General features: G+C 35.9%; 1 protein-coding gene across 1 annotated transcript; it reads right to left on the reverse strand.

Annotated features, from left to right (window-relative positions):
- Positions 1-4232: 4232 nt before the first annotated feature.
- Positions 4233-24203, reverse strand: PPP1R2 (protein phosphatase 1 regulatory inhibitor subunit 2). Its single transcript, XM_061166865.1, has 6 exons — positions 23770-24203; positions 15349-15456; positions 13274-13351; positions 12620-12720; positions 8251-8418; positions 4233-6662 (listed from the first exon to the last, which is right to left on the reverse strand). The coding sequence occupies exons 1-6, from the start codon at positions 23889-23891 to the stop codon at positions 6616-6618; spliced, it is 624 nt and encodes a 207-aa protein (XP_061022848.1). The 5' UTR covers positions 23892-24203; the 3' UTR covers positions 4233-6615.
- Between the last annotated feature and the right edge of the window lie 1445 nt (positions 24204-25648).

Raw genomic sequence — 25648 nt, forward strand, 5'->3', positions numbered from 1 at the left:
CTTTTGAACTGTGGTATTAGAGAAGACTCTTGAGAATCCCTTGGACAACAAGATCTAACCAGTCCATCCTAACGGAAATCAACCCTGAATATCCACCGGAAAGACTGATGTTGAAGCTGAAACTCCAATACTTTGGCCACCTGATGTGAAGAACTGACACAATGGAAAAGACCCTGATGCTGGGAAAGATTGAAGGCAGAAGGAGAAGGGGATGACAGAGATGAGATGGTTGAATGGCATCATCGACTCAATGGACGTTGAGTTTGAGTAAACTCCTGGAGTTAGTGATGGGACAGGCCTGGTGTGCTGCAGTCCATGGGGTTGCAAAGAATTGAACACAACTGAGCGACTGAACTGAACTGAATAGTGGTGGTGGTTCAGTCGCTAAGTCATGCCCTACTCTTGCGACACCATAGACTATAGCCCCCCAGGGTCCTCTGTCTATGGGATCATCCTAGGCAAGACACTGGCATGGGTTGTCATTTCCTGCTCCAGATCTTCCAAACCCAGGGGTCGAACCTGGGTCTCCTTCTTTGCAGTCTGATTCTGTACCAGCTGAGCCACCAGGGAAGCAAAGAGTAATAATGTTTTAGTAATGGAGCTAAATAAGTCCCTGAATAAAGGATGCTATGGATTACCACAAGTATGTGTGTGCTAGGTCACTTCAGTTATATCTGACTCTTTGCGACCCTATGGACTATAGCCCGCTAGGCTCCTCTGTTCATGGGATTCTCCAGGCAAGAATACTGGAGTGGGTTGCCGTGCCCTCCTCCAAGGTATCTTCCCCACTCAGGAATCGAACCCGAGTCTCTTAAGTTTCCTGCATTGGCAGGCAGGTTTTTTACCACTAGCACCACCAGGGAAGTCTATATATGTAATAGAGGTAGAGTCAAAAGGGTATACTAATGGATGGTTTCGCCTATTTGAGAGAATGAAAGGAATCAAAAGTTGAGAAATAATTGGGTGCTAAGTTATTTGGGGGAGAATGTGCAGGGGACAGAAAAATTAATAAAAGAAAGATAAAGAGCTCAGTTTTAGATGTATATTTGATATGTGAGACATCATTTGTAAGCAATAGACATCTGAACCCTCTGTTGTTATCTTTTGATCTTGGCCACAGTAATTGCCTACTTTTCTCTCTAAGAAGCATCTTCTATTTACTTTTTTATGTACATTACCCAGCAAATGCCTGGGTAATGGTGCTTCATACATATTTAATAATCTCAAAAATAAAGCTTTCTCCTTAACTTAATGACATTTATCAGTACCATTCAGATTGTAAAACTTCAGATGTCTCTAGTCTAGGTCTTCGGAATAGTGTTTGAAACTTCAAGAATACTCTGTGTCCAATTCATTTTGCAGTCTGGCCAGCTTCCCACTACCCCACCTCTCCCATGGCTGGTTTTAAAATTTTAATTGTGATTTATCAAAAACAAAAACAAAAAACACCAACTCAAGATGCTCCCACTTGAGGAAGGACGGACTGCTTTTCAAAGTCAGCACTGGACCAGAGCACATTTCCTGATAGTTTCAAACTACAGTGGGGCTCCTGTTAATTGTGGTCTTGACCCAGACCCTCCCAACCCACCTCTTTTCCCCCAATTAGACTTAAGAAAAAATAAAATGGCAGCAGCAGCTTAATTTGCAACAATTCATAAATCTGCTTCAACTTCTGCAATTCAACATTTTGGATTGAGTTCTGCTAAAAAAAAAAAAAAAGTCATTTAATATTGTTGATTTCTGTGGTGTCTATCTTGCTTAGTAACAATTTTGTTACAGGTCACTAAAGAAATTTTACTTTCAAGTAAGTTGCATAAGAATCTGCCATATAAAAAGGTCATGCTAATTATAATTAGCCTAAGCTTCTCTACAAGAAACGCCTCCTCAGAATTAGATGTGTGTAGCTTATTCCTTCCTTGTCCCCCCAAAGTGTGCTCTCTGCTCCGTAAATACGTCTAACTTTTAATATATTTAAAGGCAGGGCAAATCTTATGTCCATACTTCCCAATTAGCTTGGCATGATGCCCTACAATAAAAGTGCTTGAGTATTTTTCACATGGGCATCTTTTACAAGGAAGATGAAAGTTATCTTTTAACTTATGTAAGAGATACTGCCAATACCAGGGTGTTAACTGAACAAGTATATAAACTTTCTCATTCCTATGGTTGTAGGGTTTATTACTCATTAATACTTTTTCAGGTTGAATCACGTATTAGATCAAGGCATACAGCCAAGTTGCTTATAATCCCTTGCCTAAAAAGTGAGGTCAAATGATGTTAAGATGCCAAAGATCAGCCTGTACAATTCTCTTCTATTTCTAGTCAACAGTCATCAATCCAAAGGAATCAAACAAAGAACAAAAAATGTATAGTTCTTCCAATTCCAATAATTTCCATTGGTAATAGAACTGAAATGCAAAACACTCACTTGGCAGACTTACTAAAAATTTCAGGTTGGGCAGTTGAGATAAAATCATGACTAAACACTTGCCAAATCCACCCTCACTTACCTCCTTTCTCAGCATTACCTCCCCCAAATAATTCCTCAAATAAAAAACTAGATGAGTCAACCCCAAATTTGAAGTGTAGGAGCCAAAAGCCCCTAACACCTCTCCCCCTAAACACCAGGGCAGCTAACCAAGGCTTAGGGGTGTGAGCCACAGACCAGACACACTTGCTATTTGCTTTTATTTTTCCAGTGAGTAGCAGATGTGCTCCTGTCACCCAGTTATGTGAGATGATGGGGAGGACAAGGCATTTAGGAAATTTGCTTAAAGCAGCAAGTCTTTGAGCAACAGTCATATCAATACTAAACTGTAACAGCTTATAACCAACCACATCAACCACACCCTCATCGGTCCTGGACATGTATTCTATAGTTTCTTGCACAACTTACTAAAAATTAAGTCTTATGCCTAGCAAATTATATACAATCCATAATGTGTAGTTATTGCTACCATGTCTTCCATCAATGATACACTGGTCTCTTAGGAAGAAGTTCACTTTTCATGTATTAGAGGCCCTAGCTGATTTCTTTCGGAGAAGGCAATGGCACCCCACTCCAGTACTCTTGCCTGGAAAATCCCATGGACGGAGGAGCCTGGTAGGTTGCAGTCCATGGGGTTGCTAAGAGTGGGACACAACTGGGCGACTTCACTTTCACTTTTCACTTTCATGCATTGGAGAAGGAAATGGCAACCTACTCCAGTGTTCTTGCCTGGAGAATCCCAGGGACGGGGCAGCCTGGTGGGCAGCCGTCTATAAGCAACTTAACAGCAGCAGCTGATTTCTTTACTCCTATTTGGGATGCTGCTTGAGGGACAAAGGAATTTGGTGTGGTTGTGAAGTGTTTTTGAAAAACACTAAGTTACATTAAAAAAAAAAAAAAAAAAACCACTAAGTTAAATCAAATTTTAAACAGGTTCCTTAAGCAGGATGTCTTAGACTCTTTTAATATGATGATGGGCATTATTATAAATCTGGGGGGTAAGGGAATGAAGCCTACAGCAAGTGCAAAGCATATTTGCTCACAGAATCCTTTTCATGAAACATGTTGTAGGATTCAGAGTTTCATGGAACACGCAGAGAAATGCTGGCTTAGGCATATGTTTATACAGGCTAGCTTGGTACTTTCTTTGTAACACAGAGTCTATGAAAAAAAATCATGCTTTGTGTTTGAAGAATCCTGTTTAGAAACAAACTTGTGGAACACAACCTAATCACATGCATTTACACATCTCCCGCCACTGTATAATTGTGCTTTTAAGATTTTTCCGAAATGGTGAGTAAACCTCAAATAAAATTTACAAATTTCTTCAGATTAAAGTAATATTAAAAACTCAAACTAAACACTTGAAAAATGTTACTCCTAAAGCACACAATGTGTATCAATACTCCAAATGAAGTTTACTTGTAAGGTACAACTTCAAAAATGAGGGAATTTCTACACCTAAAAAAGCATGAATAGAGAGTATGAAATTTAGTTACATCCTGTCATTTGGCATGTATGAAACATGGAAACCGAAGAATTTGGCCATGAATACTTTCCTCACTTAGTAAGGTATCTGTCTGCATGGTTGTTTTGAGGATTATACCTTAAGACACCAAGCACAATGCTGGGCAACTAAACAAATTACCACAGTGCAGTCCAAGACCCTCTTCTAGTATCCACAACACTTGGTAATAGAACATGAGACCTGGGTAGCAAGAAAATAAAATCCACACACAAGCAATTATCATATGACCATATTTTATTACAATATGTTCAGTGTACTAATGTTAAGAGGAAAAAATGTAAACAAAATGAAAATCTAGGGAAAAATGGCACTTTGCTTTAATCTTCAATTTGAGTTATTTTTAACAATCCATTTATACCATTTTATGTCTCAGTTTTTAAAGAGCATCACTGCTGAATTTCAGACTGAAAAATGAATACACAGAAAAGATGACATCAAGAGTTAAGCAGGTAAGAGATACTGATTAAAAAACTGAAAGTAAAATCTACTTTGGCTACAACTGAACACTGACAGATAACTTTCTCCAAAGGAAAATATAACTTGAGTCATAAAGGTTCATTTTTTGTATAGTTCAATACCACGTCAATTAGGAACTCATGACAATGATAACAATTTTACTCAGTCACATTTGATTACCTACAATTCTACTGAGCATGCTATTTGCCATGTCTTATTCCTCTGAGATAACTATTTCCGGAAACCAGAAATACAAGTCTGCCTGTGATTGAAGTTTCAAGAAATAATTTGTAGAAAACACCAAAAGGATCAGTTGTTAAGTTCCTACCTGTTCTTCACTGTATAGCAGCTATTTCTACAAATAAAGAGCACGTGAATACTTCCTAAGAACTTGAAATGAGAAAACCAAAAACAGAGATCTGTGTGTATGAACATATGTACACATATATATATATAAGCTTAAATACCCCCAGACAACTTTAAACAGGTAAGAATACCTCAATATTCTAAATTCAGAAAGCAGGGATAAACACTGTTCAGTTTATCCCTAAATCAGTGGTACTACTAGCTTATACGTTTTAGTTAGAACACTATACGTGCAGTTCAGAAGTACTGATTAGATTCCATTAAAAAAGAAGACATTCAAACTAATAAAAACATTCTTCTAACAGTAAATAGTTCTCCCACTTTTTACTTATTTTGACATTTGATATTTCCATAACCTTGCAAGTGGAAGATAAGCTGCTCAATAAAAGCCAATTCAAATATACAATATACAGAAATTACTTAAAAAGTCTGCTCATATAATGGATTCTTTCGGTACTAACAAAAAATTAAAATACAAATAATTGACTAGAAATGTAAGCTAAGATATACAGGAACTGCACTTCATTTTAGGGGGAAAAAGTTCAAATCTTATTGTGTTAGACGAATAAACAACATTTGTCATGGTATACATTATCATATTCCCTTAAAGCAGGAACTATTTTAAGCTTTTAAATTAAAAAGTGTTCAGAATTCTGTTTATACATTCAGGAACTATCATCATATCACTGGTTACACACAATTCTCTCATCATGCAAAAAAACCTCAGTTGTTTTCTAAGGTCTAATTAAGTCAAACAATAAACTAATAATAGCACTTTAATTAGCAAGCTGAAGTCAGAGACATGTAGAAAATTCTGCAGCTGAATTGTATTTCCTGTCTAGTACTGATGCAATTCATTTTCTCCATGTGTTAGAAGAATGAATAGGCATTAATAGTCAAAGTAAGATTTTCATTGTTGCAGCAAATGACAGAGTATGTGAGAAAAGGAAAAGCTTCCAATGTCACGACAATCTTTATGATCCTTTGTAAAGGTAAACGATTCTGTGTGTATGTGTGGAAAGGAATAAGAGACAAAGGCAGGAGTTTAACACAGGTATATAAAGGGAATGCTGAAGCTATATTAGAATTATATTTATTGAAAGACTGATTTGAAGTCTGCCCATGGAGTGTACAAAAAAAGTCAGAGCAGACGTTAGTGCAAATTTAACCTGACAATTTATTTATGGAAAAAAACTAGTTTTATGAGATCCTTTCTTCATAAACATAAAAGAAACTCAACAGGAATTTTAAAGGTAGTATGCCAGAAAATTCAACAGTAACTCATAACATAATCCTTTTTAATTAAACAGACAAGTTGAAGACACTTAAAATACTTTTCAGACTGAATATATTTATCAGCCTATATGATCTGCTGTTTTAACTGGATTTTGATTTTTTAAAAACCCAACCTTTTATAAGAGCTGTCACATCTAGAAGTGAAGAAAATAAATTAGATCCCCTCTCCCTCCCCAAAAGATATTAATTTCTAAAGCATAAAAAGCTATATATCTTATACAAATTAACCAGTGTTCTTACAAAAGTAACGTAGTTTTGAATGACATTATGCTGTATTTGTGGTGAAGTACTAGGCACAAGAATATATGTATCAATTAGGCATTTTCAGTCTAATTAGTCTCTTAAGTTATTTAATTCTTGGCAATATATAATAACTGGTACGTATTTTGGTACTTAAGTCATGAATTGTAGAGAACAAGAAGCAGTATATTATAGTAACAGAGTTTGTATTTGAGAATTACTGTGTTGAAAAAAATCTCTTCTATGAACTCTGTGATTTGTTTTGCAGTAGGTCACTTGTAGCAGATCCTGTAATGATATAAGAAAAAATAGCAACATCATTTGTTTGTTGAGTATTGCCAAACTTGGAACCACCTGAGCTAAAGTTCCCTTCCACTGCTACAGATGATAAACGAATAGAAAAAAAATCTAAAAAACAAGTAAGACATAGTTCATGCAGACTGAACAATATCAAAGAATCTGTATACCCTGTAATAGTTTAAAGAACAGAATAGGTGTATCTACTTAGTGGTAGGACAAACAGGTTTCACATTGAACACTTCTTTGAGTAAGTCACAAATGGAAAGCTAAGAGTTTATTACAACTCAAATATTCAAAGTCATAAAAGATTTGCATTTATGATATAAAAATGGCAAAATATTCCCTCAGAGTCTAAATATACCACAGACAAAGGCCAAGGTTATTTTTCAAAAGGTGTGGCTTAAAAAAGAAATCCCTTTTAACCTCTGGCACAGAAGTGCCAGCACAAATTTCCAATAGCAAATGAGGGGTATTCCCAGTGCTCTGTTAGAGCTGCTACAAAATGGATATTGAAAGTTGGGAGTAGAAACTGATGAAAAGTTATAACCAAAGAAATGTTTATGCTGAATACAACAAAAGAAATCACCAAGATATAGAGATAGGACACCTAAAAATAGATAATAAATTTATAAAGAAAAGAGAGACATATAGCAATAATCACTCCAGATAGAGTTTGTTCACGTTAAATACAAGCTAAACAGAATATGGTGAATAAAATCAAAAGGAAGTGCTAATCGAAAGGAAACAAACTGAAAAGCAAAAGCATTAACATGGACCAAAAAATACTGTAATCTAGATGTTATAATGAGACACAGCCATTGGGGTCTTCCATAGAAATCACTTACATTTCATATATCCTCACCAACACCATAATATAACAATGATTTACTTTCCTAAGACTTAACCATCTAAGGCACAACACATAAAAGTAAGCTACATCTTCACTCAAAAGTACCAGTCTGCAGTACAGAGTAGGCAGAGGGGCACAAAATCTGCATTAATGGTATAAAAGATTCACCTTTGTTGAATGCCAGAATAAGTTTATTAAAAATAAATAAAACAGATTTCCTTTGATTGATCAAGAGTTGGTAGGCTGCAGGGGCAGGTTGTTTGACACATAAAAACAAAACAAACAAAAACTGGCCAACTTGTCAACCCAACAGTCAAGAGTCAACATTGGAAGGATATGACATACTTTACACCTGAAGGGATGTCAAAACATATCTTCCATGTTAAAAACCTGTTTCTTTAAAAAGTTTTAACTTTAACTGACTTTGTTACAACAAATAAAATATGATCCGAAACATTAAAAATAAAGTATATCTTACTATGAAGATAGACATCACTGCTTAAAGCCAGTAGACGAAACAATACAGACATATAGCACAACCTATGTTCTTAAGACAACTTGAGTATAAAACATAATTTTCAAACTGGCCCATAGGGATTGAAGTTTTCTAAGCTTTTGGCATAAAAAGTGAATTGTAGCAAAATTTTCTGAGGTTCTTCAAGCAAAATAAATTACTTAGGCACAAAGGATCACAAGTGTCTCAGTGATATTTTCAAAACATCTAACCTTGACTTGATTCTTCCATATTCATGCTTTCTCCAGCTGCAGTCTCTGACATTTCTTCATCCTCCTCCTCATCATTTAGGTCTTTTGAGATTAATTGTCTAGCTAACTTAATATTCAGTCCTTCATTGTAGTGAAGCTTCCTTTTCATTTCAAACTGTCGCTTTTTTTCTACAAGTTAAAAAAAAAAAGTAGGCATAGGAAGTCTTTAGCTCAAAGACTGGCAAACTACAGCCTGTGTCTATTTGGTAAGTAAAGTACTGATATTACTGGAACACAGTCACACTCATTTGTTTTTGTAATGCTTAAATATACTTTTGTACTCAGTAGCAGAGTTGAGTAGCTGCACTAGAGACCATGTGGCCCTCAAAATCTAAAATACTTACTGCCTGGCTCTTTACAGAAAAAGTTTACCAACCTCTGCCTTAGATGGTTCATGTCCACCTGGGAGACTAAGAGCTATTAGTAGTTATATTTGTGAAGGAAACGTAAAGACACAGGAAAATTCTCCAGGCAGAGTTGAATGGGATAAAGGAAAACTATAATACCATATACATACTATGTACAAAGCCTGAATGCATGCACATGTGCATATACACACATACAAAATAAGACTCGGCAATAAACAGTCATTAATTCTGGATCAAGGAATTATGGGGTGATTTTAGTATTCTCAAATTTTCTATTTTTACAATTAAGAAAAATTTCCTTTTAAAAATGCTTCTTATCCATGAAGTCATCACAGAAACATAAAAATAGCTGTATATCAACATGACCAACCATATTTTATCAATCGATAGCACTTTAAAGATCTGTTTATCAAGAAATATTTTAGAATTTCTTAGACCTGTAAATTAAAAAACAAAAAGGGATTGACATAAAATTGCCACTGTTCATTTTGTAAAGAGCATTAAAATTCACTCACCATAGGTTTATTAGCATATTCATAAATATATTTTAATACCAAAAAAGCGTAAGAGAAATCTCTCAGAATAAGGCTATTCAAAGTACTTTCTAAATGTCCTCTATTCAAAGTACTTTCTAAATGTCCTCTAATTCCCTCTCTCAAACCTTCAACTCCTACAGTGGAAGCATAGAGTATTAACCACTGAACCATCAGGCAAGTCACTCCAAGTTTTTATCATCTACATTTATTTATGTCTTAAAAACAGGTATTTACAGTTCATGTCACTACTGATCAAATACTTTTCAGCCTCTATTTGGGTTGGGAGAGGAAAGTTCTGAGATCAACATCTGTATCATCATCCCATAAACATTTGTTTCATATTACCAAGATCTTGCCAGGCATCTTTCTTCTAAGTTACTTTTCTGATTTTACTCTTTGAGAGCATCATATTTTAGAAGTAAAATTTAAAAAAAAAAATCAATAAAAGACCAAATCCTTATGACTAAATTTTTAGTGATGACTTTCAGATGATGTAAAAGCCGATACTAAAAAACAACAAAAATTGGTTCTAACTGCCTCCAGTACGATATATTTACTAAAAAGGTAAGGCTTTTTCTCAGTATAAAATAACACACGTTCTCTTTAATGTAACTTGGAAAAAAAATTTTTTTTTAAATGGTACAATCTTAAAACACATCCATTTCATTGAACAATCACTAACATTTTATAATCTGACTTTTTTCTAAAAATGTATTTTTTATAAAGATGAATCGTATTTTGTTGCATATGTTGTTTTCTCACTATATAATTAGAATGGCCACATCCCAGGAAGCTCAGTTTATGCCTATTATCTAATGGAACTATAATAGTAACCCTTTCACTCTTAAAATGATCCAGCGTTTAGACAATAAAGTATATGAAGATACAGTAAAATTCTGCCACATACATAGCAGATTTACTATATAATTTTAAAAGGTTATTGAGTTATAACTTAATCCCCTAGCTTGGTCAAAGGTTTCTGATTTGCCCCCTTTGTATTTTCATTGCTTTTTATGATGTAATATACAGGTAACCCTTGAAAACTGTGGGGGTTAGGAGCACCTACTCTCCGCACAGTTGAAATCCACATTTAACCTTACAGCTGTCCCTTCATATTTGCAGTTTGCATCTGTGCATTCAACCAGACTTTCTAGTGCTGTATTAGTATAACTGGACCTGCACAGTTCAAACCTATGTTGTTCAAGGGTCAACTATGCATAATTCTAAAAGATATTAAACTGGGGTTTTGCTTGTTAGAGATATAGTTTTCATTTTGGAATACTCAAAATTTATATGATTTATATATTCATTCTACAGAAAGCTGCTAACACAAGCGGTCTACACCTTCTTTGAATATTAATTTTACTTATAATCTTTGTATGGCAGAGCAACATAATACAAGAGAGTACAAAACAAAAATTTTAAGGTTTCAGGCCTGGCTATAATGCTAATCAACTATCCACTGAACCTGACAAGTAAATTATCCTTTTTATACTTTCCTTTATTGTTTCCCAAAATATAATGCAGAATATACCAATTATTTTAAGTTATTAAAAGTTAGTATTTCCTGTGTACTAACAATATGTCAGAATCAGTGCTAAGTGCTTTAAATTCTTTATTTAATGAATCTAAATATTTTAAAGCCTCCAATTTAGAAATGAGGATCATTTCTGAGGATCAGAGAAATTAAGCAAATTAGATAAGTGACATATCTGGAGTATAAACTTTGATTTATCTGATTCCATAGCCAATATTTTAATTGTTATGCAACTAGTTACAAGATAAAATCCTCTATTCTCAATGGACAAGGATGTTCATACACATAATTTGTTTAAAAGTATTAAAAACATATGTATCAGTAATTCTACTCCTGGGAACTTGAAAAACTTGTGAAAACTCTAACTAGTAAGATGGTTCCCCCTGCTGGTTAACTCATGGAACTACAATTTGAGGGGAAAATTCCTTAATGAAAACTGGTGATAGAAGTAATAAAAAAATTTGGTTCTCAATAGATCATGTTTTCAGAGAATAAGGAATTAACAAGCTCAAGGAACAATTTCTATCTGAAAACTCTTTTCAAGGGCTTCATGGGGTATATTTTCAGAAAACAGGAAGTCACCAAGGGCAGAAGATATAGTATCATCAATATAATACAACCTGAGATTATGCTGTCTATAAAATTTCTCTCTTGTATAGCAATTAGGCTCAGACTGTTGCTGTTTGTTTTTTATTTTTTTGGCTCAGATTGTTTAGTTCAATAAGCTACATTCTAAACATGATATGAGGGAATAGCTAATTTTACCTTTGTAGCTGCACGACAAAAGATCCTGACAGCTAACTAGCAAATATTTGCAATATTAATTCTAGAGTTTCTAAACTTCTTTACAGTACAGATAGTTTCCACATTTCAAGGCTTTAATTAATAATCTCTTTTTAAAGGGTTTTTTTCTTTCGTGCATCCTTTCACCCTATACACAGGCTTGGTTTTCCCTTTAAGAATAATTGAAAACAAATTATATATGCAATTTTTAATTCTTGAGGTGATACGTTCACATGCTTCAAAATTACAAAAAGCAACAAAGTGAAACATCTTTCTTCTTTCCTTACCTCCACAGATAAGCACTAATACTTGTAAAAACAGGAACATGAATAGGTAGAAATGCTTAACTGTGTATGCACTGTATGGACTAAAAAAGCCTTTTTCATCATTGTTGACAGGACTATTTTTATCTCCTTTCTTATGACACTACTGTTCTTTTTGTTCAATGGGACCTAATAAAAAATCTTTACTCCAATTCTGATTCATCTGATAAACTTAACCACTGTCTTTTTTTTTTTAACCACTGTCTTAATACAGAAAAAAAATCTACAAGCAATTAGCTCTTACTGTGACCCACTTTAAGATCATACAAATACTCAAAAAAAAAAAAAAAGATTATACAAATACTCAGTGACTCTAAATGCATTAATTTAATAAACATTTACTGAGCATCAGCATCTACCTCAGAGAAGGCAATGGCACCCCACTCCAGTACTCTTGCCTGGAAAATCCCTTGGACGGAGGAGCCTGGTGGCTGCAGTCCATGGGGTCGCTAAGAGTCGGACACGACTGAGCGACTTCACTTTCAATTTTCACTTTCATGCATTGGAGAAGGAAATGGTGACCCACTCCAGTATTCTTGCCTGGAGAATCCCAGGGACAGGGGAGCCTGGTGGGCTGCTGTCTATGGGGTCGCAGAGAGTCGGACACAACTAAAGCGACTTAGCAGCAGCAGCAGAGCATCTACCTAGTATAGATGCTTAGTACAAAGAAAGGAACACTTGTAATCACTTCAGAGATGGCAATATTTTCTTGAAATGAGGGGGGACAAAGCTGATATACAATAAACCTACATGAGTAGAATCTGAGTTAAAGAAATGAACTACCTTGTTCTTCAGGTGAGAGTTCACTATCCTCATCTCCACTGCTTTCTTGTTCACGAACTCGATACTTTGGTTCCAAGCTTTCAGCAGCAGCAGCAGTTAATCTATATAATAATAATTTACAAAGAAATCAACATTATGACTGTCTTATATTAGTTGAGTGTCTTATTCAACTTTTGAGTCTCATAAAAACATCTAAAGAACATTAGTATGCTAGCCACAACCTGATGAGGGGGAGGGGAAAAGCCAGAGAATGGTAATGGGTATAGAAAACAATAAACAACAAGAAGAGTGGAGACAAATCTATGAACAGCAAAGGAATAGAACTTTTTCAGGAATTCAACTTATTTTCACCTGTCTCACTTGTATCTTTAATACCCAGGTGGCAGGATATTAAAAACAAAACAAAACAAAGAACTTCTATGCAGGAAATCAACAGGGAATTTGTGTACCAGCTTCTGGTACTCATCTACACACTTTGATTTTAACCTAGAAATAAGACTATACAGGTTGCTATGAACAATCCAGATAAACTTACTTCATTTAACACATGATTTTTATTTACACCCGTACAAGTAAAGTAAAATGTCTTTAACTCTGCAAAATTAAACACAGCTTTATAGTTGTGGAAAATGCTTTATAGTTATCAATACTTACTTCCGAGCTAAGATATCTGGGGTCAGGGCTTCAGTGGTTTCTGAATCACTCAATGCATCTTCATCATCAGCTACCATACTAAGATGACAAACACATTATAAATTAATACCTGAACTATAATTTTTCAAGCAGGAAAACAAGGTAGAGAACAATATTCTACTGACCAGAGTATCAATATATTTATGGCTCTGTTGTCATCTTTGAAGTTTAATTTTAAATTGTTTCTATTCAATGCAAATACTTAAAAGTATAGCACCAATCAAGAAAAGCCTACAAATAATTAAAAAAAAAAACAAACAAACAAAAACTACTGCAATCATGAAAATAAATATTGAAGACTCAAATCATCTGGAAAAAAAAAAAAAAACCAACATTTCAATTATTCTATACAGTGGGAGGGAACAATTAATGCAAAAGAAATCCCATCTGGTTTTAGAATATGTTTTGTACACCAACCTGGCTTCCCTGGTGGCTCAGACAGTAAAGAATCTGCCTGCAACGAAGGAGACCCAGGAAGATCCCCTGGAAAAAGAAATGGCTACCCACTTCAGTATTCTTGCCTGGAGAATTCCATGGACAAAGGAGCCTGGTGGGCTACAGTTCATGTGTCGTAAAGAGTTGGACATGACTGAGCAACTAACACTTTTCTTTTCAGTGAAGGTAAGACACAAATGATCTATGCAGATACAGGTTAAGTAAAATAACAAAATTAGATCCTAAGACCTAGTAAGTTAAAAAGTTATTTAGCTTTCCCAATCTACTTTCTAATGAAAAATTTGCACTCCACTTAATAGCAAAAAAAAAAACACGTTATTTTTATTATTTAAATATATAGTTTTAAAATAATGGCTACAAGCTGGTTTTTTTTCGGAATCATGTTTGATCTTAACTTTTTTAGGATACGTATCTCCAAGCAACACAGATAAGGGATGTCTACTACCTTTACTGAAAAGGAAGAAAGCACTGACTTTGGATTCTGGTACAATGAAACTCTTAAGATATGTTTTAAAGTATACATCTGTAATTAGGAGCAAATAAGGAGGATCACTTTCATAAATGATATGTCTATTTCTTCCCTCAAGATTTACTGTTTCAGTATCTGTACTCCTATTTCATTATGTCCTCCCTTTGTCACAATCTTCATGTTTATTCTTGTTTTTACTGTTTTTGCTATCATCAAGTTATTTCAATTTATCTTCCAAAGTTTCATCCACTGATTTAAAACAGAATTTAACTATTAAAAAAAAATTATCTATTTAGTTATTTATTTGGCTGCACCAGGTCTTAGTTGTGGCATGTGAGATCTAGTTCCCTGACTAGGGATCAAACCTGGGCTCCCTGCATTAGGGGTGCAGAGTCTTAGCCACTGGACCACCAGGGAAGTCCCTCTAACTCTGTTTTAATAGTAACTTCTGGATTTCTGTCATCTCACTTCAGTACAAACATAAATATTTCAGTCCTGAAAATCTTTTTTCTATACAATCTAGGCATGATCTGAAATAGGTATTTCTAACTTGTTTAGAAACCCATTATGTTTACTGGTGCATTAGTCTTCATACTTACTACAGCCACACACTATCATTTTAAAATTCATTAAAAAAAATTCTGGAAGACTCAAAACTAACAATTCCAATGCAATTATATGAACTACAATATCATTTAAGTTAAAAAATAAGGACATGAGATAGCAGTAATGTCCACGTCTTTTTGCATGTTAAAAAAGAGTTAACCATCTGTGAAATTATCCCTTTTCTGCAAAGAGAATGAATAAGGCCCTGCTATCTACTTAAGAAGAAGCAAACAAGCCTAACTCTTATCTTCCTTTTTACAAATAGATTACTTTAAGCAAGGCAGAAGTTACTAATCTTAGCATATCATTAGCAGCTAGGGATGACTGAGGTGCAATAAATATACATCTAATACTATAACTGTAACATAAAAAATGGATTTCATAAAGTTCCATGTTATTTATACTATTACACTAAAATAGGCAGGTGGGTTATTAATTAGTGTTCCAGTAACAAATATAAAAAAAAAAAACAATTGAGAAAAGGAATGCTGTGCACAAACACTACCTGTGGTAAGGAGTGCTAGGCTCGTCTATCTTCATTAAACCGTAGTCTTTGTCTGCTGGATGATAGGTCGCCAGGATGTTCATTTCATCCCACTTCTGGGACTTTTTACTAAAATAAAATTTTTTAAATTTTCCTTAATGTTGTAAAACACAAAAAAACACCCAAATCTCACATTTCAATTTCTACTTGACCACTAACTTCTATTTTTATATCTACTTTCTTGGAATAGAAACTAACTTGGGTAAAAGCTGTAAGCAACTACAATAAAATGTAAGTAAATATTTTATAGAATACTTAGTGCCACATATTAAAAACACATCACAGTTGTTCCTTGGGGTATTGGTTCCAGGACCCACATGGATACCAAAACCCAAGGATGAACTATAACTATAACTCTTCTATAACATGGTGGAGTATTTGCAGATAATTTCGTACACCCTCCCATATACATTATATCATTACTAGATTACTTATAGTACCTAATAAATAAAGTCATAAATACAATATGAAAACTATGCAAATAAATAGCTGCTGGCACACGGTAAATTCAAGTTTTGGTTTTTGAAATTTTCTGGAATTTTTTTTTTCTAAAATATTTTTGATCCATGGTTGGTTGAATCTCAGGATGCAGAAACTGGATACACAGGAATACTGAGATTCTTCACTGGGCATTCAAAAAACTATTATGACATGTTTAATCTTCATCTAGCCTATAGAACAGCAAAAACTGGAATTTATACATTGCTTGATATCAACAGTTAAGGATTTTGGATCCATCATATATTTTTAACAGTTTGGTTAAAAAAACACAACAGGAATATTTTTCTTGGCTTAATTTTTTTTAGCAGTATCCATAACCATCAATGGAGAAGGAAACGGCAACCCACTCCAATATTCTTGCCTGGAAAATCCCATGGACAGAGGAACCTGGCCGGCTACAGTCTATGGGGTTGCAAGAGTCAGATATGATTTAGCAACTAAACCACCACCAACACCATAACAATCAAAAGAATCAGAACATAAGACTACAGAGAAAGTCTCTCTAAATGCAGATACTATTAATGAAGATTTAGATTGTACATAAACTTATAGTTCAGTTTTCTAAAATTTTATTTTTTATCTTTTTATTTTCTTTTTTTTTATTTGCTAAGAAATGGTATATTCAGATCACCTGAGATAAATCTACTTACGAAAACTAGAAATGCTTTCTAAGTGTTTTATGAATATCCATTAGTATCCATCCAACAAAATACTTGCACAACTACTAAGGTGATCAATAATTAAATGCCTTAATTACTTAAAAATAAATCCTTATCTATTCATTAAAAAGGACAAAAATAACCTCTGAGAGTCAACAACATTGTTACACATACAATTTATGACTTGATTATATACTTGAAAATAAAACTACTTTAAAAAGAATGTGGATTTTACACAGATTCAAATCATTCTTTCCATATTTGTTCCACAGTGGTGACGTTTTACTGTAGATATTTTCAATTTTCCTAAATCTTCCAATACCTGATCTTGAAATGCCCTTGAAGAATGACACACTTAAAATTTTAGTATCATATTCTTTTCTTCATATTATGTCATCTTAAAAATTACATGGGCCCACTCATGGCAGGTGAGCCTGACTTTACGTTCTTTTGCTTTCTACACTAAAGTGTCCACAGTGTCCCCATTTAAGACTAAGCACTTTTTTCCTTCATATTTTTATTGTGGTAAAATATACCTAACACAAAATTCACCATTTTAACCATTTTTAAGTGTTCTGTGGCATTAAGTACATTCATATTATTGTACAACCATCTGCTTTTCAACACTGTCTAGGTCTGTCATCACTTTCCTGCCAAGAAGCAATCGTCTTCTGATTCCATGGCTGCAGTCACCATCTGCAGTGATTTTGGAGCCCAAGAAGAGCAAACCTGTCACTACTTCCACCTTTTCCCCTTCTATTTGCCATGCAGTAATGGGGCTGGGTGCCATGATCTTAGTTTTTTTAATATTTAGTCTTAAGCTGGCTCTTTCAGTCTCCTCCCTCACCCTCATCAAGAAGCTGTCTAGTTCCTCTTCACTTTCTGCAATTAGTGTGGTATCATCCACGTATCTGAGCTTGTTGATGTGTCTCTCACCTATCTTGATTCCACCTTGTAACTCATCCAGCCCAGCATTTCTCATCAAGTGCTCAAGTGTATAGGTTATAGCAGACATCCCTATTGTACTCCTTTCTCAATCTTGAACCAATCAGTTGTTCCATACAGGGTTCTAACTGTTGCTTCTTGACCTGCAGGTTTCTCAGGAGACAGGTGAGATGGTCTGGTATTCCCATCTCTCTAAGAGTTTTCCACTTTGTCATGATCCACACAGTCAAAGGCTTTAGCGTAGTCAATGAAACAGAGACAGATGTATCTATATTACATTACAATAAAATATTTTAAAAATAAACATATACAAAATGACTTTAAGTGTGCCCTAATTGCAAAGTAAAAATAATGCTAGCAATATTTAATTAATAATTTTATCATCATTAGAAGAATGAATATGGCCCTTTGCAGTTAAAAAGGTATCCCTCAAATGCTGTAAATCTGTTCTGTAAGATAAATGACAGAACAAAAGAATTGTAGGATATAAGAAATATTTTCCTAAAATTAAGGATAAAATTTAATATGCACAACCATAGCACCTTAACCCACTAACAATTTTGATTTCTGTATATTCTTTCCACTCCATATAACATAAGAAAAAATACCCAAGCTATCACAGTATACAAAAATATATAGACAGAACAGTACATACAGTATACATAAAAATGGCTCCTACATCAGTATATGTATTTTATCATAATAAGCTGCTTGTATTTTCTAGTCTTTACCTTTTTAGTATTACATGCATAGTATTATATAATAAACTATTCTCCTAATGTTAAATGTTTAAAGTGAATCCAATGTCTTCCTACTTAAAGTGGAAATGTTTGTGCATATTCTATTCCGTGATATTTTTAGGGTAATTTGCTAGGAAAAGTATATCTGGGTTAAATTGAAGAGCTCTGTAGATCACGCTTATGTTGCCACATAGCCTTTTTTTCTTTTCTAAGAGAGCACTGTTTGTAATGTCCCCAAATAATTACCAAAACTTTGCCAGGATTGCCCACCTGAACAGGTATAAATTGATATTTAAACACTGCTTTATGTCTGTTTCTCTGCTCATTATCTAATAAATAATGGAAAAAGCGGCTTATTTTACTTTCTTTGTGTGAACTGTTTGCATCCTTTGCCTATTTGCTGGAAACATTCTCATTAATTTTGAGTTATTTATAGCTACATAAATGTAAAGAACACACTCAAATTTATGAGACAGTTTAAACACATAACATATAACTCAAAGGTATATATAATGTGTAAACCATATTATAAAGAACCACCTTGTTAGGTCATTTAACCCAAATTTTTTGTACCTTGCTTGCCATTTACTTTCTACTATAAACAGAATTAAAGTTTTATATATCCAAAGCTTTAGTCTACTTCTTCAACACAATACTAAGAGAAAAGGAAATCCTTACACTGTCAAGATCCAGAGAAATAGTATCTTGCAAAACCATGAATTTAAATAAGGGCATAAAACAACAGACTCCAAAGAACATTAGAAATTCTTAGGAGGAAAGTAATGAAGTCGGAGAAACTGTGACAAAGAATACCAGAATACCGGAATTAGCATCTCTTAAATTTTGGTAGAATTAACATCAGTTGAGCAACAAAACCCAGGGAGTGAATTTGAGTTTAATCCCAATACTACCACAACCACTCCTATGACCTGCACTGGGCCATTAATGCCACTTAGAAAAAATAGAGGCACAATCACTTACACTGAAAACCTGCTGCTTTCAGTTGCTCCCTCTTGAGTGATTGGTTTCCCTGCAGCCTAAGTCTGCACCAGAAAAAGTCACCACTTGTCACTTTCACTTTGATAACTCACATGATGCTATCTCAAAGACCCACATACTTCTTGTTGCTTGTGAGTTTCTAATTTTTATCCGAGTTTGGAAGCAGGATTTTGCTTCAATGTGTTAAACTTTAAGCTCACATTTCAAAAAATGGTTCTTTCTTAAATGAAGATTCAACTTCTGTAGGTTGACAAAGTACAATACTTTAAGGCTGAACAATAAATAAAGACTTAACAATAAAAGCAATTAGTAAATAAAAGGTCATTTTTGGAAAACTTCAGTCAGCGAGCCTTTGACCATATTCGATATCCCTTTATAGGCAAAAAATGAAAAAGTTGAAGTATGATTACATAAAATTATGTTAAAGGAAATTAAGCACAATCTTTCCAAGCAGAATTTGCCTACATTACCTAAGACTACTACAGAATCTGAATTTGAACACAGTGAATCCAAAGCATGCTGTGTACACAATCCTGTAAATATGGAAAATTAGGTTTCTATAGAATAAGATCAACATTTGAAGTAATGTGTTAAACATTTTACATTTAGTAATTCATTTAATAATTAAACTAGGCAGGACTATAATGAATAACTCACTGCTTAAGTTACAGACCTAGTATGTAGTAAACAGGATCTGAACCCAGGCAATCTGGCCCCATTAATAATCAGTAACCTTAAACACTTCTAATAAGATAGAATTTAGTAACACTTAACATTATATTTTCAACAATCACAAATGCACATTTTTCTCATTTTAAATATTTCTGAAAACAGAATATATCTTAAAATGGATGACATCTTATAATTGGCAGCATTTTTTTTTCTTGCTGTGACATAAAATCATAGTACATCTTAAAATCAATGATGTCTTGTTTTCATGAAGTACATATAGTTACTCACTATGACATTGTCTGACATTGTCACTATGTCTGACATTGTCACTATGTCTGACATTCACAGGTTGTTTACTATATTCAAAGTATCCAGAAAGAGTGGGAATTCAACAATAATGGCGATGACAGTGATGTTCTAGCACTGTGCTACAGTGTACTGAGATTATCTATGCCTAATTTTATGTGGATTTACAGATTCTATCCAGTTTTAATTGAACTAACCCTCAGAAAGGGGTACCTGAAATAACTACTCATTGACGATAACAGTACCAATGCAAAGTATAAAGAATAAGAAAATAACAGCACTGTGATATTAAAAAAAAGATGGTTTGACAAGGACTGTATTGAGTCCTGATGACTATTTGAAATATATGGCAGTATATAAACCTCACTTTAAGTATACTCTGAAACTTGAGATATTATCTAATTGTAAACAAACATATTTGAAACATATTTCATTTTTTCCTAATAAATGATGCACAATCAAAAAGTTTAGAGACCATTGGAATAGCACATCTCAATTATGACTTAAAAACCCCTTAGTAACATCTCTTTGTGTTACATAAAACATTTTGTTAAGTTATACCCTCTTACAATTGATGGGGTGGGGGAGTGGTTTGTGCAGAAAAGGGAAACCACCGCTGTATTTCATATGATAAAGGCACCAATAAAAGGTATGGTTATTCATGGATTTTGTTTTTGGAAATCTGCCTACTTGCTAAAATTTACCTGTAACATCAAAACCGATACTTGAGCAGCTTTCTCTCTCTCACACATGCACAGAGTGGGAAAAATCTGAGTAGCCTGAACATGCACATGTTCCTAGCTAAGATTAAACCTTGTTTCAGCTCTCTTACTGTAAATGTGTCTTTTTACAGTCTATTTAGTGCCATGCATTTTGAACTGGCTGTTCAAAATGGCTCCCAAGGATAGTGCTTAACTGCTATCTAGTGCTCCTAAGCCCAAGAAAGCTGTTAAGTGCTTTATGGAGAAAGTATGTGTTAGACAAACTTCTTCATTCAGGTATGAGTTAAGAGTGCTGTTGGCCATGTGTTCAATGTTAATGAATCAATATATATTAAATTAGGAGTCTTTAAACAAACAAATTTTTAAAAGGTGATGAAAATGCTGTGAGCACCAGCTTACAGTAACCTATTTTTATATTTCTTCTAGGAGTAACAGTTCAGCATGAACTAATCCAGCATTTGTGGTGACTTTACAGAACGTAACTACTCAGAACACTGAGAATGGACTTAAATCCCTGGTCATTTCCACATTAATTAATATGAGATTATTTTGCCTTAAACTCTGGTTCCAACATTTAAAGCTAGACCATAACACTATATTTTTTTAGTTTCTGAAATTTAATTGCATTGTAATTGAAAGAGCTATTTATTTCAGTCCTTTATAAACAAAAGGAAAAATACTGGTTGTCATTAAAGTTAAACATTACCAAAAGTTTGTTTCAAATATGTTCAACTATACTTTCATTGTTTGCATTGCATAATATTGGTTGTATGAACTGGGACATAAATAACAATGTACATTGTACTACCAAAAGAATTACTTTATTTCTTTTATAGTCATACAACACTTACCATGAAAAAACCCATCCCTTTTACTACTTAGAACCAAACATCATAAACCTCAATCAATTAGGGCTTGGCAGCTCCCTTTGAAGATAGGACTATAACCTTCTAATTTAGACAAGTCAAAGTCAACCGCCCTGCAAAAGGCCACTCTTAAATGAATCTGCCCTGTTAGAAGCTCCTAGAGAAGGAGCAGCCCTGTGTAAGTAAATCAGTCTAGTATAGTGGCTTTCCAGGCAGGACTTGGAAGGTAAACCCTAATCAAGACGCCAAGACACAGAGTGGGGCCACCAGAAATTACAGCAGACTAAGGTTGAGAATAAACAGAAGTAGGGAAAGACAGAAGAAAATATAAGTAGCTACTTGGTAGCCAAACAGAAAGAAGCTCACGCTGGAGAATAACTAAATAACTTAAATGCCACTGAGAACCACAGTGCTGCCGCCGAATACCCTGAAGTCATGTAAGAGCCTTCCATAGTTTGGATTTTAGACTATCTTAGTCTTCCTGTTACAGCTATGTCTGGTAAGATTCTGTTTTTTTAATCCCACTACAATCCACAATCTGAAGCAGCTTACCCCAAATAGAGGTTGGAAAATTGCATGCTGGAGAATGTAAGGGTCAAACATCCAGGAGTAGGAGAGTTGCTAGACAAATTAAGGTCCTTTCCAACCCCCAAAAGCCATGATTCTATGATCTTACTTCATGTTTTCCTCAAGACAACACAAATCCCCATAAATTCACCATCACCAAACTGTAGTTCCTTTTATAGCTAAAATGATCTCTTTAAACAGGTGTGCCCTAGTTCCAATATTCAAAGTTTTCGAGAACATACTAATTTTAGCTTTATGACTTCACAGATTTCAACAACTTCTCTTAAGCCTTATTTCCAGTATGTAAGAGTTCTTGTATGCTAGCCCCTCTATGACTTCTAACCTAGTGTTTTATTTTACACTATATATTATCAGTTTTCCACCTTTTTTTTTTTTCCTATTGAGGACTGCACCTTGGGTATCTTTCTCTGAGTCATTAACATCCATTTCATTCTTCTAAAAGGCTGGTCTGTTTTCCCATTATACTAATGTACTATAATTAATATTTCACTAGTCCTTCTTAATGGACCTTGGGTTGTTACCAATTATTTACTATCACATACAATACTATAGGTCAACATCTTTTCACATATGTATTTGCGAGTATGCAATAGCAACTAAATTATCATGGCATCATTTTAACTTGGTACTTTCTGAACTGTTCTGAGCTTAAATATATCTTTCAAGAGGAACAAAGAGTAGAAAGCGCTCAAATTCTTGTTGCAGATTCAAAAATAATTAGCAATAAGTAGCTTTCCATTAAACATAGATCAGACTGGGGAAACGTCTGTTTCTTTTAATGCAGAGATAATGACAAACTAGGACCCAAGGGAGTGAATGTGGCACGATGCTTTTCTTTCGATAATGTTCACCTAAAAAGGAATGACCGTGGAAGAACGGCAATTAGAAAAATGGAGAAATCTCTTTTTCGGAGGAGTCTCTTATTACTCTACAACTGCATCTTAAAGGATTTCCAACCCAGGAAAATAGACTTTAATTATTGAATTTTAGACACTCGGATACGAAGTGAAGTAATAACTGCTTAACAGGTGAGGCTTTACAACTTCAATTTGATTCCTTAATATTCCCAATCTCCAAAAGCTTAAAGATCCTGATGTATGTTTTAAAATTATTATATATGTATATATCTTAAATACACACACACAAACACACAATAAACGTCATAGCTCCTGCCTTCTTTATAATCACTCCACCCCTAAGCCTGGCCGGCGGAGGGAGACCTGAGCCGCGCAGGGGCCGCAACTACGCAACCGCCCCGCCCGCCGGCCGCGCTCGGGTTCGGGATCTGGGGTTGGTCCGGCTGGGGGTCTGCAACGGCACGGGGGAAAGGTGGGGCTTCCCAGGCTGACCCGGCGGGCGAGCGGCCGCCCCTCTCGGCTCTCACCTCAGCTCTTCGTCGACACTCTTGCCGGGCTGTTCGGCCGAGGACACCACAGAGGAAGTCGTAGAGCTCTTGTTCTTCAGGATCCCCTTGATGGGCCGGTGCGAGGCCGTCGAGGCCGCCATTGCCTTCTGCTCCGGCGGTCGGCTCAGCGTCGCTGCTTGGCGCCGAGTTCAGGAAGGAAAGGGCTGGGCGCGAGCAGAAACTCGCCAGGCAGCCGCCGAGCCCGCCTGGGGCTGAAGCGGCCGCACCTGCTGTCGCGGAGACAGCCACCAGAGTTGCTGTCACGACACAACGACTCGGATGCTCTGAGGTCTAGCCGACGCCGCGTGGCTGGCGGCCCTCCGCGAGCCCTCGGCCACCGGCACTCTAACCGCGGCCCGCGGAGAGAAGCCGGCCTAGCGCCGGAACGACGCCGACGCTAAGGCCAAGCGGGCCCGCCCTCTCGCGATATCTAGGGCGGGGCGGGGGCGGGGCAAGAACAATGCCAACCTCCTCGCCCCGCCCCCTCCCCGAGCCCTCTCAGTGAGTTAGCGCCAACCGCGGCTGGGGCTCTGAGAGCTGTTTGACAGAACCTCAGGAGAGGTTTCCAGTTTGACTCTGTTCCGAATTGTAAATCTCTCCAAGCACCGTCGCTCCCACCACTTCATGAGGTTCTTATTAGTTCTGTATTTTATAGATCTGAAAATTGAGGCTCAAAGGTGACATCATTCCCCAAAGACATTAACTGACTTTCAGAGAAATGCAGTGTGTCTCTTCTTTCCTTCCATTTAACAACCATAAAAAGCATAACTCTCCATTATAAAATCATGAAATGTCAGTATTGGAATGATCCTTAGAGACCTATTGTGGGATCTTAGAATATTGACTTTTATGAAGTCATAGAACATCAACATTGAAATAGTCTAACATTTTTTACCCTTGGAAAAGCTGAAGGCTAGAGAGGAGAAATGACCTAACCACCACTATCACAAGACCCATCTGTAGTGTGTGGTCATAAAACTTCATTCAGGCTTATGCTTCTGGTCTGATATTTCTCCATTTTACCACATTCTGCCTCTGTGTTGGTAATCCCATGGAAGGGATCGCTGGCAGAAGTTCCTAGAATGGAGGTTTAGAATCTGTCTCCCCCCCCCCCCCCCCCAAATCTTGGGAACTCAGTGTAAGGAGCCATCCAACATTGGGTGAAATAGGCCAAAAAATTCTGGGACTGCCTAGGTCTTTGTAAGATGAGTCTCAAAAGAGAAATTAAAAAAAAAAAAAAAAAAAAAAACCCTCCCACGCACAGTCTCCCCACCTTATCTCTCTCTGGGTGTGAGTGAAAGATAACCAGGGATGACTTGGATGAGAGATGAAAAGAGAACTCAACCCTCTAATGGGCCAGGATACATGTAGATCCTGGCTGTGGCTGCTGTGAGAAGTGGGTTCTAGGGAAAGGCAGGAGTTTAAAGCCCTGGGGACACTCTTAGGACTCGGGTGTATCTAAAGTCAAGCTCAGGCCGGCAGAGGGGGTGGTATCCACTCCAGCTACACAGGCTCCTCCTTGCAGCACCAGCACTAGAGTTGTACAGGTGGGAAAGGCAGAGGGCTCAGGTTAAGCAAGTTGCTGCCTGTTATGGGTTAAATTATGTCACCCTAAAAATGTTAGGGCTTCCCTGGTGGCTCAGACAATAAAGAATCTGCCTGCAATGTGGGAGACCCAGGTTTGATCCCAAGATCAGGACAATTTCCTCGAGAAGGGAAAGGCTATCTACTCCAGTATTCTTGCTTGAGAATTCCATGTACAAAGAAGTCTGCCAGGCTCTACTCCATGGGCTTCTCTCATAGCTCAGTTGGTAAATCATCTGCCTGCAATGCAGGAGACCCAGGTTTGATTCCTGTG

Source organism: Dama dama, chromosome 19, assembly GCF_033118175.1.
Source record: "Dama dama isolate Ldn47 chromosome 19, ASM3311817v1, whole genome shotgun sequence".
Lineage (NCBI taxonomy): Eukaryota > Metazoa > Chordata > Mammalia > Artiodactyla > Cervidae > Dama > Dama dama.

What these genes read in the sequence shown, in the direction of transcription:
- PPP1R2 (XM_061166865.1), bottom strand. Translation starts at nt 23,891, where the DNA reads ATGGCGGCCTCGACGGCCTCGCACCGGCCCATCAAGGGGATCCTGAAG. An exon ending in CCAGATATCTTAGCTCGGAA is followed by an intron (nt 12,721 to 13,273) that starts GTAAGTATTGAT and finishes ATTATTATATAG; the next exon opens with ATTAACTGCTGCTGCTGCTG. An exon ending in TATGGAAGAATCAAGTCAAG is followed by an intron (nt 6,663 to 8,250) that starts GTTAGATGTTTT and finishes ATATCATTACAG; the next exon opens with GATCTGCTACAAGTGACCTA.